Source organism: Argopecten irradians, chromosome 5 (genome assembly GCF_041381155.1).
Source record: "Argopecten irradians isolate NY chromosome 5, Ai_NY, whole genome shotgun sequence".
Lineage (NCBI taxonomy): Eukaryota > Metazoa > Mollusca > Bivalvia > Pectinida > Pectinidae > Argopecten > Argopecten irradians.
The window spans coordinates 16475572-16496032 of NC_091138.1; the positions used below are offsets into that span (position 1 = coordinate 16475572).

General features: G+C 38.7%; 1 protein-coding gene across 1 annotated transcript in view; it reads right to left on the reverse strand.

Moving 5' to 3' along the window:
• Positions 1-408: 408 nt before the first annotated feature.
• The window catches only part of LOC138323016 (protein bicaudal C homolog 1-B-like), a 78313-nt gene continuing 58260 nt past the window's right edge, over positions 409-20461 (reverse strand). Inside the window, exons 7-21 of the mRNA XM_069267330.1 lie at positions 18467-18706; positions 17959-18171; positions 16977-17034; positions 16535-16608; positions 14626-14788; positions 11401-11556; positions 6999-7148; positions 6201-6287; positions 5790-5976; positions 5171-5322; positions 4834-4994; positions 4473-4593; positions 3927-4072; positions 3598-3697; positions 409-3303 (exon numbers count right to left, since the gene is read on the reverse strand). Coding sequence (XP_069123431.1) covers positions 2615-3303; positions 3598-3697; positions 3927-4072; positions 4473-4593; positions 4834-4994; positions 5171-5322; positions 5790-5976; positions 6201-6287; positions 6999-7148; positions 11401-11556; positions 14626-14788; positions 16535-16608; positions 16977-17034; positions 17959-18171; positions 18467-18706 — 2697 coding nt within the window. The 3' untranslated portion in view covers positions 409-2614. The remainder of the gene's footprint in view (positions 3304-3597; positions 3698-3926; positions 4073-4472; positions 4594-4833; positions 4995-5170; positions 5323-5789; positions 5977-6200; positions 6288-6998; positions 7149-11400; positions 11557-14625; positions 14789-16534; positions 16609-16976; positions 17035-17958; positions 18172-18466; positions 18707-20461) is intronic.

Consider the following 20461-nt stretch of genomic DNA (forward strand, 5'->3'; position numbering starts at 1 on the left):
ATAAATAATTGTAAAAGGTATTAATAATAGTGCCATTTAGCTTCTATTAGCGGTCATTGGAGTTTTAAATCGTCAAAACGAAACCATTCTAAAAAGGAATCAGAGTTACCTCCCATTATATTAATGCTCTTTATCGGTTATTGAAATATTCATCTACTTGCAATTGACAACCAGATCCTAGATTTGTAGGAATTGTTGACCGTTCATCTAAAGATCTGACAGTTAAGTGAGAGATTGACCAATAAGAAGGAAGCCCCTTGACAGCCTGTGTGAGACGCGGTGACTCTGAGCCAATCTGTGTCAGCCACACCTGGGTACACAGGGCCCACTCTACTGTACATACAACATACACATGTTAAAACACACATCGTTCATTCTGTCAAAGAGATGATTTTGAATTCATTGATATTTGTTGTTGTTTTTTTTTTGGAAGATCTATCAATTTACGTAATTTTTTAACCTTCGATTTGCTCTATATAGAAAGCTTTGATTAAAGATGATAATGATGCTTGAAAAGGTAACGTTGTTACAGAATCTTTTCAATTAGCAATATCGATCCAAAATATATCTGAAAACAATTTCAAAGTACACATTATGTACATGGTTTGTAGTTGTAATCCAATGAATGTTTGAAATGAAGATGTCCATTTTATTGTGGGATTTTCTCCAGTATGTGAGAAAATTCGAACGTGTGTGTTGTTGTGTTGTACGGACAGGAGTGAGCTCAGTGAAGCATGGAATACTACCAGTGGACCTTATACATCACAGTTAATCAGTGGTATGAACATCAACAAGCAAAAACAATCAGTAAAAATATCAAACAAGGATTTACTTTTAAAATATGAATGAAATGGGGAGGGGCGAAAATATGCTTTGTTCTTTCATTTGACTTACAGTATTCTTAAACAAGTGAGCTTAAACTACAGCCATCAACATCCACAGGGACGTGGCACAAATTTCCAACCGAAGGTCAATATATATTATAGCATCCATCACTACAATACATGTACATACGTTTGGTTGGATATTTGTGTAAAGTCTCTGTGCCGACATGCATGTGTACTTCTGTTTAATTATGCTCACATTGTCTGCATTAATGAATAGTTTATTAGATTAATTTAATGTTTCTAAATCGCTAACGATATAACAAGATGTCGAAAATCTCACATTTTCAACACCCTAGCTTCTGGCTTGTAATAATTTTCAAATGAAAACAATCATGATATTTGAGCCATTTCAAACAAAGAAGGCAAAAGAAAGTTTTGAATAGCAAACCCTGATCCTGGCAAATAAAGGCAAATATAATATGGACGGATTGATGAGTTATAAAACTGGTACAAAAATAATCAATATTGCAAAATAAAGACATAGAAATTAAAATAAAATCATACATGAAAAATAAAATTGACAATAAAAAGCAATTTTGTTTGGTAAAATGGCTATTGTATAAACATGGGGATGGACATTAGTTTACTATGATGATTGTTGTTATTATCAAAACATTTTGAAAAAAGGTGACTATATAATTTTGCAATGGATACAAATAACAAACGGGGTTAGCGATCAGTTGATCATACAGATACATAGAAACAGACTAGTAAGGTCCACTGTTCTGGTAGCTCCAAGATTTTTGTCAAGATAACAAACATTATATATTCTACAGATATAGTAACAATGTGTCGCCAGCAACGATGTGCTCCCACACACAACCCTAACAACAAGTGCAGTATTGGGACATGATCCCGACTTGTACTGCTTCTAACGGCAATGGTAATCAAAATCACATCTTAATGACTTGCTTTGTGTCATAATTATTAATTCTTCTATTATTCATATATATAAAAGTAATGTTACCAATTTTTGTTCCGCAGGGCTTCTGTACCTACATATTTCAACAAAGCACATTTAAAATAATTTTGTGTGGTACTGAAAAAATTGGTTTTCATAGCTTGGCTACAGGCAATCGTAATCACATTAGGACGGAAAAAGACAGCATTACTTCCACAACTTTACTGCAGGTCAACAGCTCTGGGCGATATAAATACAAAATGTAGATGGTTCTTTGTCCTACAACTTTATAAGTAATTCTGCAAACCAATTACAGTCAAAAATTTTCAACTAGCCAATATTTGGAAATGTCCTGTGGATAGATTCATATGTAGTTTTCGTCAGCGATGTGGATACCGCACCAACATGTAATACAAAAAGTGCACTATAAACACTAACATTTTTGTAGTCATAGACTAACTGATTGTAGACAGCTATAAAATTCTTATAACAATTATACCAAAGTTTTGCTTTTAAGTTTTAAAGTTTAAATATCATTGTTTCACTTCTTTTAAAAATAATTTTAATAGATTCCTGTAAAGGTACTTATTAAGGAGATAATCTTTTACCACATAACTTTAGATGTATATATGTATGGCTTTTAGATTTAAAAGTTTATAATTAATGAAAACTTTACCCTGAGAATATTGAAAATTGTGGGTAAAACATTATCCTATATGAGCAAAACTGAAGATACATGTAGGTATTTGAAATACATCTACGTTTAAAGACAAGGCAGTCTTCTAGGAGAAACAAGTCATTATTTGGTTTATTTTGGGCGTGATGATCACCAGCGTGCACTAAGATTAGCCAGGTCAGAGCGGGAGTTTCGCTGCCGTGTAGATGTTGTGTCGATGAAAGGACTACTTGATGTTGGTAGCTGTTGTTGTGACAGACTACTGCTGTCCTGGAAACTAGCACTCAGCCCACGCGTGATTTGACGGCCAGCAATGCCCTGTCCGAATCCCTCCGAGGAAAACACACCACTGCTGGAGAAACTGCCAGTGATCTGCCGCGGCGTACTACCATCTAGAAAGTGTGCAGTCTTCCTGGTGAGGTGACCAGACCCATGGAGGCTCGAGGTGGAACTGTGGAGAGCTCCACCATGGTGTAGACCCCCTAGTGGACTGGTACGTTGTAGCCCCATGCCTGAACCGTGAAGCCCCGCCCCAGAACTCCGGAGACTAGAGCTGGAATTATGTAAGGATATACCGCTATGAAGATTGGATCCTTCACTGTCTGAGAACTGTTTCCCAGTGATGGCTCGCTGTGGAAACACAGGTACTTCACCATCTGTATAGGGCGTATTGTTACGATTACCAGTGATAGACCGTGAGGCTAGTAAGGGGTGGTTGGTATCGGGGTGTTTACCCGGGATGTTGGTGTTGTGTCGAGGGGCGAACCCTGGTGGGACTTTTTCGGGGGTATGGTTTGGAATCTTATCCGAGTTCATCACCGCACGGCCTTTGTTAAGATCTGAAAATGTTCAAACATATATGATTGAATGTGAAGTTATCACTAAGTTACCACTATCATAAGTATTTGAGTAACATAATTACTGTTTTACTGCTTACATGACTAAGCCTATTTCTAGGTTTCACCTGACTGATTAAAGACAGTGTTCTGGTGCGTAGCAATGTTTTCATAGGACTAAGTTAATAAAGACTTCACATAGATGTGTTTGTGGCTGAAATGTTTTCTTAATACACATATATTGTCTTTTGATTCTTCGAAGAGAGAATATAGCCTATAACAGTTGATGAAACCTACCTGTGATGGCTAACAGCATTTTCCTACGGGCACCGAACGTGGAAATTCCCAGCTCTCTCAGATCTTGGTCCGTCAAGGTCAGGAAAGTGGCAAGGTCAATCTAAGGTCAAAGAAAAATACACAATTAAGTTACAAGGTCAATCAAAGGTCAAAGAAAAACACACAAATAAGTTACAAGGTCAATCCAAGGTCAGATGAAAATACATAAGTTACAAGGTCAGAGTGAGAGGAACAAACAAATCACAAGTTTAATCTAAAGACAGAGGAAAAAGTAGTATGATATAAGTATAAGTATATAGTATTTTATAAGTATAAAGGTTTATAATTACCTCTTGTTGCTGGAATAAGTCGGTGTATTTCCCTAGTCCTAATTTACTGAAAAGTTCAGCGATGTCAGTTTTGACCGCCCAGAGATTTTTGACAGAAGGCAGGCAGGCACTGTCCACATAGTTACTGCTACTCAGGGATACTTCATCTGTACAGGGGAAATACATAACGTAATGATACTGATAATGAGGAAAAACGGTATAAAGCTAGTATATAAATAATCCGAAATAAAAGGCCAAAATAAATTCAAAGTAAAATCAAAATCATTTCTATGGAATATATATTCAGCCACTATAGGGCCTTCTTCAGTCCGAAATAACACTAACACAACGTAATGATACTGGTTACAGGCACAAGAGTTCAGAAAAATTTTCTTCCTTCATGAATACTTATTAACATCTGTTTAAAACATCGGAAGATTTTCTTTTAAAATTCATTTTAACAATTCATCACTATCAAAGACCTAAGGCATCCTATCATGCTACTCTTCCCAGATTATAACCTTTGGTTTTAGAGCTATTTGGATGTCAGATATCTTAGTGACTTACACTTTTTACGAGGGCTGGGGTACTCCCCGGGGGCAGGGTTGATTGGTTTGTTGGCCTGTTGTATGGAGTCCTTCCAGGGGTCACGGTCAATCTCCTCCTCTTCACAGCCCTCATTAGGGGACTGGAAATAATTAAAGGAATTGTATTAAAACTTCTTTACATAAGGTTAATTTTCTGAAATGAATAGCTTATATATTGATGATCTCAGCCAATTTTTATTACTGTAAGTAGAAAACTATTATAAACTTTTGATACCCAAATTTCTGATATCACTTCATACATAAGATGGAAGACAGATGGAGTGGAATGTTATTTCTTTTTTTTTTTTTTTTGAAATTTACATACAATGTACATGTGTTACCTCATATGTTGTAGCCATGGTCGGTTCTGTATACTGGTTATTCTCAAATCGCTTCCCAAACTTTTCTCTAATAGCTGACTCAGGCATAGACTTGGAGAAGCCCATACCTGCCCAGTAGTCGGTGGGTATCCTAGACTCACCCTCGGGTTTCTTCTGCATCGCTGTGTAACAGAATATACAGTAATCAAGTCAAAGCTCTTCATACGGATACTTCTGATGATAAAATGTCACCATTTTCAATAATAGTTCGATTATTTCATTCTTGAATTTAATTTCAGATCGTTTTTTTAATCTCTTAATTTTATTTCAGTTGGTCAATAAGATTTGTTTTTCTTACCTTTATTGGCCATGAGTTTTCTCTGTTCGTAGTCGGTGTTCATATTCCAGGTAGGAAACAGATTTGCGTTAGAGTTTTTACGCTCTATACCTGGCGCTAGTTTGTCCGAACCATCAGACTCAGCTCCAGATTCTGATGATCGCTCTCCATTCCTGGAAACAACAGATTTTTGTGTTAAGAATACAGATCATTATGATATGAAATTAGTAACACAAAGTCAAGAAGAAAGAATGGGGATAATTTCAGCCTAGTTTAAGATTCTTCTTCTCACACGCTTATGGAAGTAAAATGAATGAAAATACTAGGAATTTCTGTGAGATATAAATGTCCGGATCGATCCATAAGACAGAAAACAAAGAGTATAACATGATTATAACGAGCCTCTTGGGATTAAGAAAATCCCTTTTTTATAAGCATAGTTTGTTATACATATATCATACTAAGTTTATAACTATGAATTCCTTGTAAGTATGTTTGTTATAAACATGTTTTACTATGTATCCTGTTTCATGGCAGAGGTATAGTGAAGATACATATATTGTATGTACTGTTAAACCACAGAGAGGAAACCAAATTATCTTAGGGTAGGAAGTCAACCTCAGAGTAGTCAAACAATTACTGTAGGGGTGACAGGTTGTTGTCCAGAGTGGGTCGTCCCATTCCATTGTCCCTGAAGAGAGGGGAGTGACTACCGACAGTTTTACTCAGTCCCAGGAGATCCAGGGTGTGGCAGCTCCCTGTGGGCGAGGTCTCACGAGTGATCAGATTACCAAAGGCGTTGGCTTTCTGTAGACTAGCTAAGTCAACTGTAGAACAATAGATGTCATTAATGATATTTCCCCCCAAAAAACAAAGAAATTTCCTTCTGGTCTACCAAGGTTTGAAAACTAATAAGAAATTATTGATGTGAACATATTAAACATTTTGAAGTTTGTTAACATTTGCACTGTGAAAAAATATTCAACTGTGAAATTTCTGACAAATTTGGAAATCAACTCATAAATATTGTAATTACGTTGATTATACTAACCTGGAGAGGCACTTTGTCCCATGCTGATTGGGCTCTCACACGGACTTCGGCTTGGACTGTTGGTATTACTGGCCGTGGTATTGGTCACTGTCGCAGAGAGAGATACAGAAATTCAGAAAGTCCTATGTACCAATGGTAAAGTATAGACCTAAATATCAGAAGTCCAAAACACCAGTAGTGGTGCTGACCACACACACAGAGAGAGAGAGAGATACAGAAATTCAGAAAATCCTACGTACCAATGGTAAAGTATAGACCTAAATATCAGAAGTCCAAAACACCAGTAGTGGTGCTGACCACACACACAGAGAGAGAGAGAGATACAGAAATTCAGAAAGTCCTACGTACCAATGGTAAAGTATAGACCTAAATATCAGAAGTCCCAAACACTGATAATAACATTCTCATATACCTTAATACATCAGTTGTTTAACACCCCTTAACATCAGTAATCAAATACAAGTGTAATTCACAACATTTTTATAATTCAATACTTTATATAAGCAGAATCTTGTAAAGTTTTAGTCATTACAAAATAGTTATAAATCATCATTAAAATGTAATTATAGTTCATTGTGGCTAATGTTAACATTGGAAACTATGGAAGTATTCCTGGTCACGGCATCAAAAGGCTAACAAGTTTTCTGGTCAATATTTTTAATTCAACTGATGACACAGCATTGATGAAAACACACAGAACAATTGATAATTGTCACATGTTCTTACAGGTAAACTGAAACTCAAAAGAACAATCAGTAATTAATTCATTCATTACAGAAATGGTCACAACCGACTTACCTTGGTCAGTAGATGTAGGCACATTAATGAAGGATCCGTTCTGTGACAGGTCCTTGGTATGAAGATCTCCACACTGGGAGATCAGATCTAGCTGGTTCTGGACGGAACAAGATGTGGACGAATTCAGGACAACCATAGGACCATAAATCCCTGTGTAGTAAAAAACAGGTGGACATTTTATACAGTGTATGAGAAAAGAGGTTATCTTAGAGCAATACTGCATCAGAGCTGGCAATCACTAACGGTAGCATATGTCAAACAGGTTCATATGATTACTAAATCACAAGTTCTGATACATTGAATTATTCACAGATTGATGTTAAATGACTATCGGTTTTCAAAATCTTAAGACACCAGACAATGCTTTTCTACTTTTATTCAGCAATAATCACGAACATTTTGTCAATCAAGTGGACATATTTGACATGCAAAATTCTGGAGAAATTGTCTTTTGTTTTCTGGTTTATCAGAGGTATACCAGTTATTGGGATTGGTCATACCTGGAGGTGGTGTGACTGAGTTATTGGGATTGATCATACCTAGAGGTTGTGTGACTGAGTTATTGGGATTGATTATACCTGGAGGTGGTGTGACTGAGTTATTAGGATTGATCATACCTGGAGGTTGTGTGACTGAGTTATTGGGATTGATCAGACCTGGAGGTGGTGTGACTGAGTTATTGGGATTGATTATACCTGGAGGTGGTGTGACTGAGTTATTGGGATTGATCATACCTGGAGGTGGTGTGACTGAGTTATTGGGATTGATCATACCTGGAGGTGGTGTGACTGAGTTATTGGGATTGATCATAACTGGAGGTGGTGTGACTGAGTTATTGGGACTGATCAGACCTGGAGGTGGTGTGGCTGAGTTATTGGGATTGATTATACCTGGAGGTGGTGTGACTGAGTTATTGGGATTGATCATACCTGGAGGTGGTGTGACTGAGTTATTGGGATTGATCATACCTGGAGGTGGTGTGACCCAATGGTTAGGACTGATCATACCTGGAGGTGGTGTGACCCAATGGTTAGGATTGATCATACCTGGAGGTGGTGTGACTGAGTTATTGGGATTGATCATAACTGGAGGTGGTGTGACTGAGTTATTGGGACTGATCAGACCTGGAGGTGGTGTGGCTGAGTTATTGGGATTGATTATACCTGGAGGTGGTGTGACTGAGTTATTGGGATTGATCATACCTGGAGGTGGTGTGACTGAGTTATTGGGATTGATCATACCTGGAGGTGGTGTGACCCAATGGTTAGGACTGATCATACCTGGAGGTGGTGTGACCCAATGGTTAGGATTGATCATACCTGGAGGTGGTGTGACTGAGTTATTGGGATTGATCAGACCTGGAGGTGGTGTGACTGAGTTATTGGGATTGATCAGACCTGGAGGTGGTGTGGCTGAGTTATTGGGATTGATCAGACCTGGAGGTGGTGTGACCCAATGGTTAGGACTGATCATACCTGGAGGTGGTGTGACTGAGTTATTGGGATGGATCATACCTGGAGGTGGTGTGACTGAGTTATTGGGATTGATCATACCTGGAGGTGGTGTGACTGAGTTATTGGGATTGATCATACCTGGAGGTGGTGTGACTGAGTTATTGGGATTGATCATACCTGGAAGTGGTGTGACTGAGTTATTGGGACTGATCATACCTGGAGGTAGTGTGACTGAGCTATTGGGACTGATCATACCTGGAGGTGGTGTGACTGAGCTATTGGGATTGATCATACCTAGAGGTGGTGTGACTGAGTTATTGGGATTGATAATACCTGGAGGTGGTGTGACCCAATGGTTAGGACTGATCATACCTGGAGGTGGTGTGACCCAATGGTTAGGATTGATCATACCTGGAGGTGGTGTGACTGAGTTATTGGGATTGATCATAACTGGAGGTGGTGTGACTGAGTTATTGGGACTGATCAGACCTGGAGGTGGTGTGGCTGAGTTATTGGGATTGATCAGACCTGGAGGTGGTGTGGCTGAGTTATTGGGATTGATCAGACCTGGAGGTGGTGTGACCCAATGGTTAGGACTGATCATACCTGGAGGTGGTGTGACTGAGTTATTGGGATGGATCATACCTGGAGGTGGTGTGACTGAGTTATTGGGATTGATCATACCTGGAAGTGGTGTGACTGAGTTATTGGGACTGATCATACCTGGAGGTAGTGTGACTGAGCTATTGGGACTGATCATACCTGGAGGTGGTGTGACTGAGCTATTGGGATTGATCATACCTAGAGGTGGTGTGACTGAGTTATTGGGATTGATAATACCTGGAGGTGGTGTGACCCAATGGTTAGGACTGATCATACCTGGAGGTGGTGTGACCCAATGGTTAGGACTGATCATACCTGGAGGTGTAGTGACCCAATGGTTAGGACTGATCATACCTGGAGGTGGTGTGACCCAATGGTTAGGACTGATCACACCTGGAGGAGGTTTGACCCAGTGGTTGGGACTGATCATACCTGGAGGCGGTGTGACTGAGTTATTGGGATTGATCATACCTGGAGGTGGTGTGACTGAGTTATTGGGATTGATCATACCTGGAGGTGGTGTGACCCAGTAACTGGGATTGATCATACCTGGAGGTGGTGTGACCAAATGGTTAGGACTGATCATACTTGGAGGTGGTGTGACCCAATGGTTAGGACTGATCATACCTGGAGGTGGTGTGACCCAATGGTTAGGACTGATCATACCTGGAGGAGGTGTGACCCAGTGGTTGGGACTGATCATACCTGGAGGTGGTGTGACTGAGTTATTGGGATTGATCATACCTGGAGGTGGTCTGACTGAGTAATTGGGATTGATCATACCTGGAGGTGGTGTGACCCAGTGGGTGGGACTGATCATAACTGGAGGTGGTGTGACTGAGTTATTGGGATTGATCATACCTGGAGGTGGTGTGACTGAGCTATTGGGATTGATCATACCTAGAGGTGGTGTGACCCAATGGTTAGGACTGATCATACCTGGAGGTGGTGTGACCCAATGGTTAGGACTGATCATACCTGGAGGTGGTGTGACCCAATGGTTAGGACTGATCATACCTGGAGGTGGTGTGACCCAATGGTTAGGACTGATCATACCTGGAGGTTGTGTGACTGAGTTATTGGGATTGAGTATACCTGGAGGTGGTGTGACCCAATGGTTAGGACTGATCATACCTGGAGGTGGTGTGACTGAGTTATTGGGATTGATCATACCTAGAGGTTGTGTGACTGAGTTTTTGGGATTGATCATACCTGGAGGTGGTGTGACCCAATGGTTAGGACTGATCATACCTGGAGGTGGTGTGACCCAATGGTTAGGACTGATCATACCTGGAGGTGGTGTGACCCAATGGTTAGGACTGATCATACCTGGAGGTGGTGTGACCCAATGGTTAGGACTGATCATACCTGTGGGGTGGTGTGACTGAGTTATTGGGATTGATCATACCTGGAGGTGGTGTGACCCAATGGTTAGAGACTGATCATACCTGGAGGTGGTGTGACCCAATGGTTAGGACTGATCATACCTGGAGGTGGTGTGACCCAATGGTTAGGACTGATCATACCTGGAGGTGGTGTGACCCAATGGTTAGGACTGATCATACCTGGAGGTGGTGTGACCCAATGGTTAGGACTGATCATACCTGGAGGTTGTGTGACTGAGTTATTGGGATTGATTATACCTGGAGGTGGTGTGACCCAATGGTTAGGACTGATCATACCTGGAGGTGGTGTGACTGAGTTATTGGGATTGATCATACCTAGAGGTTGTGTGACTGAGTTATTGGGATTGATTATACCTGGAGGTGGTGTGACCCAGTTACTGGGATTGATCATACCTGGAGGTGGTGTGACTGAGTTATTGGGATTGATTATACCTGGAGGTGGTGTGACCCAGTTACTGGGATTGATAATACCTGGAGGTGGTGTGACCCAATGGTTAGGACTGATCATACCTGGAGGTGGTGTGACCCAATGGTTAGGACTGATCATACCTGGAGGTGGTGTGACCCAATGGTTAGGACTGATCATACCTGGAGGTTGTGTGACTGAGTTATTGGGATTGAGTATACCTGGAGGTGGTGTGACCCAATGGTTAGGACTGATCATACCTGGAGGTAGTGTGACTGAGTTATTGGGATTGATCATACCTAGAGGTTGTGTGACTGAGTTATTGGGATTGATTATACCTGGAGGTGGTGTGACCCAGTTACTGGGATTGATCATACCTGGAGGTGGTGTGACTGAGTTATTGGGATTGATCATACCTAGAGGTTGTGTGACTGGGTTATTGGGATTGATTATACCTGGAGGTTGTGTGACTGAGTTATTGGGATTGATCAGACCTGGAGGTGGTGTGACCCAGTTACTGGGATTGATCATACCTGGAGGTGGTGTGACCCAATGGTTGGGACTGCTACAGGAGACATTAACATTCTGTGGACTTGGGACAGAGTTCGGACTGGAGTTTCCTTGGTTCCCATTGAGCATCAGCAGTGCATTGGTTGTGTTGACGGACAGCAGGTTTTGACTGAGAAAGCCTAAAAATACAAAGGATACAATACAGAAAATGTTTTCTAAACCGAACTTTAAAACTCATATTAAATTGATTTTTACCAATATCCTTGAAATGTAATCAATGACCCTGAATTTCTAATGAAGATAAATTTCATTTTTTCATTCTTGCCAGCAAAATGACTTAAATAACACCAACATGACTTAATACCAAAAAGCTATTTACTAATAAGGTATGACATATAGGGGTTATGGTGGTTGAGAAGTAGCTGTACATCTCTGGGTGGTTATTTTTGGGGACTAGGGTGGTTGACAGGTACTTTTTTTATTATACATGTACACATATATATATCTGTACCTACAAAATAAACTAAGTTTTATTTATATCAAACAACATGACCAGATGGTTTGTTTACCTGTAAAATTTACCCAGAGTATAGAAATATCGTCAAACTAGTAACTAGATTACTTATGTGTATTTATATACATCAAGTTATTATGCTCTTTAATGATTACAACACCTGCAGGTTTAAATTAACACCTGTAATTTTAACTCAACGATCCCAACGATTGGAGGTTTTAAATGACCTAACCTCACTTTACTTAAGCACCATTAATCCCCGAAGAATAAATCATCGAGAATTTTGCTCGTACATTTTCTGAGCGTTGCTGTTAACTTCCTGAGTTTTTTCTCCCGATGAAGTGAAACTTAAAACACATTTATCTATATCTTAGCAGACTCTGAAAGTGATACACAGGCAACAAGACATAGCAACTCTCTGCTAATTGACATAACATGTTTTACAGCCAAGTAAAATTCTAAATCCATCCTGAATTTAACGAGTTTTGAAGACTTCAATGGGGTATGCAGTATTTAAACTGTGACTCAACACAACAACTTTTTAACTATAAAATCAGCCACATCTTAAAACATTATATAATTGATTGGTTTCGTTCCTTTAAACATCTTGTTTCTTTCTGACAATCTCAAGGCCACTATGCACTTAAACCATACGATGCAGGAAGGCATTTTTATGCTGATTTTTGTGTGTTTGTTTTTTTTAAGCTTATTGAGCCATATAACTTGTTGGTTTCTTTCCCTTAGGTCTTGTCTCTGTCTGACAATCCTAAGACCACTATGTGCTTTTCAACAGGATACATTTTTTTCGTATTAAAGGCTATATACATGAAAGTGAATATTGAAGTGCTACTACAACACATTACAGAGGAAATTGTCCACAACATTATACATTTACTATTGTAAAGTTCCTGTCACACTATATTCCTGAACAGACTATCACTCATCACATCATTTCACGGCTCATTACATGTATAACAGGTATATGATTCTTGGGTCCATGGTTCTGTATACAAATCACTGCTTACTATCCTTTTACATTGAACATTTATTGAAGATTTATTAAATCTAATGGAATTGAAATATGGGCACTATCCATAAGTTGTATTTAGAAAAACATTTTTGTTGTGGTCACAAGAACAATTCTGGGGAAAGGCATGGATTTTAGATAAGTGACAATAGGTACATTTCTGCCAAACAAAAACCCTTATATCCCTCTCACTAACCTATATCGGGTGACTCTGACCCCCTTGGGGCATGGCAGGTGGGGCTCAATACACAAAATAATGGTGATTCAGTTAATGATGGGTAATGTGGCCAATAAACACACTGACACCTGTCTATAATGGCCACCTAAGGGACAAAGAAAGATGGTCCTTATAGCCAAGTGGTCTTTATACACAGGACAAAATGTGTTGAAATTGACCATTAGGTCCAGAAGAAAATGGTCTTATCAAGCAGGTAGTCTTTATACTGAGCTACTATAGCATCTCTATTACACAGGGTAGACAAGTTACTTTCATTTCTTTCTTAGAATACGATTAGCTTCTTTGATGTAATCCAATATGGCTGCCAGACAACCAAACAATGAGGAAGCTGCAAAGTATCCCGAAGGGGGATACCGAGGGTATAATGTGAGGAAGATTGAATCCATAGCTACATCGTTAATGATAAAGGCAGATATATAGGTATAGACACATATAGACATGTAGGTACAGTGAATTGATGTAGGTAGAATGTTCTTTATCCTGGTAACTGTCAGAATCCTTCAGTGTCTTATGTAACACACCATCTATACCTAGGGTCAAACCTTATCGTGCCAGCTAACAAACCGACAAACTAACTCCGTTAGATTTTGATGATTTTCTGACAGGTTGAGATAAGGATTTGTAATTTAAGTGCGTTAAACATGGCTGGTATGGAGATTGTATGACAGAGACCTAGTGTTTATCTGAGGACAATGGCAGCTCACAGTAACATCCTTATCTCCTCCAATATAAACACACAGATCGCTGTCTCGGCAGTTATCCATACCAAGTTAAAATTTAATGTTGACTTTTAACATTTAAGTTTTGTTGATTACTTTTCCATCCACAAAAAACTTCCACTGTCTAGGAGGCATCGAGACTTCATCAAGGAGAGCATATCAATATAATGCAGTGTTGGCAATGAAGCAGAAACAAAACCTTTTCTTTCAAAAAGGTCAAAGTTTACCATGTAGTTGCAACAAAATTGTCCTTTACACTATAACATTTGCGACATTTTGCGTTGACCTTACACTTTAGTATGTGACCTTAATTCAAACAGTGTGGACAGACCTAGTAATAATAAACACAGACTGATGACAGTGTGGACAGTCCTTATGACATATACTTGCCCAGTGTGGACAGTCCTTATGACATATACTTGCCCAGTGTGGACAGTCCTTATGACATATACTTGCCCAGTGTGGACAGTCCTTATGACATATACTTGCCCAGTGTGGACAGTCCTTATGACATATACTTGTCCAGTGTGGACAGTCCTTATGACATATACTTGCCCAGTGTGGACAGTCCTTATGACATATACTTGCCCAGTGTGGACGGTCCTTGTGGGGACAAATCAATCTTTACCTTTACCTTGACAGTACGAACTGTACTATGTACTATGGAGACTATCTAATGACCTTGACAGACGAAGTGAGGTCAATGCTGGTGAGTGAACTTTTACAATCTTTACTGTGACCTTGACTTACCAAGAGTTGACAGGCCGAGGCCATTGTTCTGAAGAATTCCTGTATCTGAATCGACAGCCTTGGTGATGGGGTACGCTTTATCGTCACGTTTGAGTCCCAGCATGGTCAGTCGGGCCAGATACATGTTAGGAGCATTTCTCTCAATGCTCTTCACAATCACAGACTACAAGACAAACATAAACTCTCATAAGTGCTTTATACAATATCTATATGTACTGCATCAAATGAAATGTTGGAAACCTTTGTTGTTATCATGGTTCTTGAGGAACCCACATACCCACAAATATCTTATGTTATACAGTATTTTGTTACAAGATATATATATATATATTATCTAAAATGAATTGCACATTTCTTCAACATGCTAAAAAATGATTAATCTCTTGAGTTTTAAATGAAACTGAAAGTTTAAAGTGCATCTTTCCAAAGTCATTTCAAAAAACAAATTAATGTGGTAATTATTCATGTCAAAATGCAACAGAGAAGGAATCGTTTTTGTATGTGGAGGGGATTACAACATGGGCCTTTAGCTGGTGCCTGGTGCAAAAGTTCACCTGCATACACATTGACTTAAAATAGGATTATTCTTGTCAGTTTCTTATTACATTTACTATAATACATTATGTATTTCAAACAACATCTCTCGAGTGAAATTATGACTTTCTTATGTAACGTCTATAAATGAAATCTCCAATGTCTAATAGTTTTCAATCTAACTTATTACTTATAGCATTATCAAATATAGAATGATAAATGACATATCAAAATTTTTCTATACCTTCTTTAAATATCATGATTAAGACTTTTTGGACAACAAAGGTGCAGACAACTTTTGGTGTGTAACACTAGTTTATGATACAGATCAGTTTACCTATCCTGATACCAGAGTGTTAAATAACCTGACATGTCCTTTGTAAGTCCTTTAATCAGATATTTGTTTAAATTACGACATCATCGGGTTATAATTAAAACTGCTACAGCCAGTATATGATAAATGTCTACTCAATCATTCTCTACCTGTATAGGGTCAATGTTTTTGTTGACAGAATTTTAATTAAATCTTTAAAAGACTGCGTCTTGATTCACCGACCTTATTTGGGTTAAGAAAAATATATTTGTTTTAGGTCAAGGTTATGGAAAATTTAATTAAAATAAGTGAAAGTAGGTGAACTTGTAACAGCAAAGGTTGACTAATACATATGTTGGCTGAAAGAGCTTGATTGACATCTTTGTGAGGAGTTCAAATGTTAGATCAATGACATACTTTCTGAGGTTGAAATGGTTTGATTGACCTATTTTCTTACTTTGTGTGGTGTATGAGTTTTGGAGACTTTCTTACCTTACTTGGTTGTACATGGTTGACCTACTTTTTGTGGTTATAAGGGTCAGACAGGCTTACTTTGTGTGGTGTATGAGTTTTGCAGACTTTCTTACCTTGCTTGGTTGTAAGTGGTTGACCTACTTTTTGTGGTTATAAGGGTCAGACAGGCTTACTTTGTGTGGTGTATGAGTTTTGCAGACTTTCTTACCTTGCTTGGTTGTACATGGTTGACCTACTTTTTGTGGTTATAAGGGTCAGACAGGCTTACTTTGTGTGGTGTATGAGTTTTGCAGACTTTCTTACCTTGCTTGGTTGTACGTGGTTGACCTACTTTTTGTGGTTATAAGGCTCAGACAGACTTACCTTGTACAGTGTATGAGTTTTGCAGACTTTCTTACCTTGCTTGGTTGTACGTGGTTGACCTACTTTTTGTGGTTATAAGGGTCAGACAGGCTTACTTTGTGTGGTGTATGAGTTTTGAAGACTTTCTTACCTTGCTTGGTTGTACGTGGTTGACCTACTTTTTGTGGTTATAAGGGTCAGACAAGCTTACTTTGTATAGTATAAGAGTTTTGAAGACTTTCTTACCTTGCTTGGTTGTTTTGGTTTAGGTTTGACACTGATGAACACATCAAGCTGTTCCATTAGTTGTGTTATACGGGCTGGAATAGGGAAGAGAAAATGTTGTTCAGTTTAAGGGTATGTAAGGCCCTTGAAAGGGTCAACATTGCAGTTGATGATTTTTACTCTCAACATTAGAGCTGTAATTTTGTGGCCTTGTCTGGCTTTTGTTAGATAGCGGATATTCTCTGCATCTTTATCTTTCTTTCCTTCACCAGAAAGTCTTGCATTGAACAATTGTTAAAAGGATGTGAATTATGGCAATGCCAGTTCATTTTTTGAATGTATACCGGTACAATATTGAAAAAAGTTTCTGAACAATCTAGAGCATCAAAGTCAATGAATAAATGATGTCTTTTTCAAAACATTCTGACACTATAAGACAGAATTATCTAATTAAATTACATACCTTGATCCATGTCAATCTCATCTTTGACATCAAACATGAGGACTAAGGGCAGACAACCCTACAAAGGAAATCATTCTTATTTATCAACCATAGATTGCAAAAATTAGTAGCCACATATATCAGACTTGGCATTGGTTCTATTGAATGAATAGGCTTGGAATGGCAAATTAAGACTAAACTACAGATTTATGCAGAAAGGAGAAGGTACGTTAAGACTCGAATATGGCTGCAAAATTAATTCTCCTGTAAAGAACAACATATTTTGCCATATAACAGTTGAAGACATTTCCTAACACATTACATCCCGAAAAATATCCCGCATGTGCCAATTATGTTCACTATGACGTCATCAACATGCAGTTTACCGCCATTTTTCACAAAAATCCTTGAAAAATCATACTTTTTGAGTGGTTTTCTCTAAAAATGAATGTGGCCGCCTTCGTGGAGCAGAAAGATATTTTCACATGTTGTGTATCGTGTATTTAGGCATATCCATGCAAAATATAAAGTTGCTCCAAGGTGGCGGCCAAATCCATTTCAAGCCTTTTCTAACCTAAAGATGATGAATTTCTAGCAAAATTTGGCAAGAAGAGGAAACTCATCAATTTAATGTCATAGGTGGAGCACATCGTGTACATGGTTATAAAAAGTTATGTTTTGATGAATGGCAAGTATGAGAGTATTTATTGATGGGAAATTGATGTGGATCAGAGTTAATATTTTTCGGCCTGAAAAATTAAGGCCAAATACTGGTCCTATCATATCTACTCCTTTGGCAAAATTGTTCATTATTTTGATGAAATCATGAAACTTTGTACACATCAAGTATACAAAGAAAGGAAAGTTTTTAGTAACCGGGCCATTTCCAGACAGAGTTTATATGGGGAATGTTCCCAGAGAAGAAGACAAATGAAATACAGTAGTAAATGGCCAGAAAAGCTATAGAAACAAAAAGAAAAGAATAGACTAGTTGTGAACTTACAATAAGGTGTTGGCGAGCGAGGAACACACTCTCTATGTTGCCAGTGATGTAGAAGGTACCCTTTCTCTGAGGTGTGACAGTGGTGGGATCTGGGAAATGGATGCTTGCCCCTGTCCTCGTCATTATCTGTTTAACGTTCATCCCACCACGACCAATGATAAATAAGTGGTGCTGTGGTGCAATCTCTAGCTGCATACTGACCGGCAGTGGTGCCTAGAATGGAACACAAGTGTCGTTATAAGCAACACCTGGTGCAACAACATTAGTAATCAATCTGACATAGCTAAAACATAAAATTCCATCATTTACTTAATGACAGAGGAAGATTTCAACAGCAGTTTTACTACATAAAAGTAGACAATGATAATATCACCAATATGGAACCATGCAGAAACAGTTGAACTTTTAATTCCTGTTTGACTTTTTTATTAATAAACGTTGCAGAAATTTACATAAATACCTTTCCAATGTGATACTGATACAAATGTCTTCTCACTGGCCTACTTACAGAAACATTACTTGTGAGGTGTTCCATCAGACTAGCTGTACCCTCCTTGACAGATTTGGCGTTACATACAGACCCTCTAACAATCACAGTCGTTGCATAAACGCGTGGTCGCTGACGGAAGCTGATAACGACGTTATACTGTTGCTGGAGCTGTTGTATGGTCGGCGACGAGACATCAGGAAGAGGCTGAAGCACTCCCGATACAGGTAACTCAAACATAAACACCAATGGCAACAGTTCCTGGTAACACAGAGTAAAACAGTAGGTCAAAACAGAGTTAAACATCAACAGTTCCTGGTAAGACAGAGTAAAACAGTAGGTCAAAACAGAGTTAAACATCAACAGTTCCTGGTAAGACAGAGTAAAACAGTAGGTCAAAACAGAGTTCCTGGTAACATAGAGTAAAACAGTGAGTCAAAACAGAGTCAAACATTAACAGTTCCTGGTAACACAGAGTAAAACAGTGAGTCAAAACAGAGTCAAACATCAACAGTTCCTGGTAACACAGAGTAAAACAGTGAGTCAAAACAGAGTCAAACATCAACAGTTCCTGGTAACACAGAGTAAAACAGTAGGTCAAAACAGAGTCAAACATCAACAGTTCCTGGTAAGACAGAGTAAAACAGTAGGTCAAAACAGAGTCAAACATCAACAGTTCCTGGTAAGACAGAGTAAAACAGTAGGTCAAAACAGAGTCAAACATCAACAGTTCCTGGTAACACAGAGCAAAACAGTGAGTCAAAACAAAACAGAGTCAAACATCAACAAACAGCAGGTCAAAACAGAGTCAAACATCAACAGTTCCTGGTAAGACAGAGTAAAACAGTGAGTCAAAACAGAGTCAAACATCAACAGTTCCTGGTAAGACAGAGTAAAACAGTAGGTCAAAACAGAGTCAAACATCAACAGTTCCTGGTAACACAGAGTAAAACAGTAGGTCAAAACAGAGTCAAACATCAACAGTTCCTGGTAACACAGAGTAAAACAGTGAGTCAAAACAGAGTCAAACATTAACAGTTCCTGGTAACACAGAGTAAAACAGTGAGTCAAAACAGAATCAAACATTAACAGTTCCTGGTAACACAGAGTAAAACAGTGAGTCAAAACAGAGTCAAACATTAACAGTTCCTGGTAACACAGAGTAAAACAGTGAGTCAAAACAGAGTCAAACATCAACAGTTCCTGGTAACACAGAGTAAAACAGTGAGTCAAAACAGAGTCAAACATTAACAGTTCCTGGTAACACAGAGTAAAACAGTGAGTCAAAACAGAGTCAAACATCAACAGTTCCTGGTAACACAGAGTAAAACAGTGAGTCAAAACAGAGTCAAACACCAACAGTTCCTGGTAAGACAGAGTAAAACAGTGAGTCAAAACAGAGTCAAACATCAACAGTTCCTGGTAACACAGAGTAAAACAGTGAGTCAAAACAGAGTCAAACATCCAACAGTTCCTGGTAAGACAGAGTAAAACAGTAGGTCAAAACAGAGTCAAACATCATGGTAACGCAAACAAAATGGAGAATCAGAGTCAAGCAAGCTGACATAAATGCCCCTACCTCTTGATATCAAAATAAAACGGGACGGACACGAGGGAATGGGACAGGATGAACATGAGTAACACCAGAAAAAGCTATAAAGAAACATACACTTCAAATTATCCATTCAGTTCAGTCAATATGGACATTTTTTATCTGACCAAAAGGAATGGGTGATCAATCAGGTGTCTGAAAAATCTACATCTACATTGATAGGGTATTTGGAAATGTCCAAAATGAAAAGTTTGTTAATATAGGGATGATCATCTAAGAAAACCTCAGAATCATTTTTTTCTTACATCAAAACGTTTTACTAAATTAGATGCTTAAAATATTTTTCAGTCTTGCTTGGTTCTGTTTTAATACTATCAGCTGCTTCTGTTGGTATCACATGATACAAGACTTCTATATTTAAACAGCCTCTGTTCACAGAAATATGTGATTTTTGGAAGAGGAGC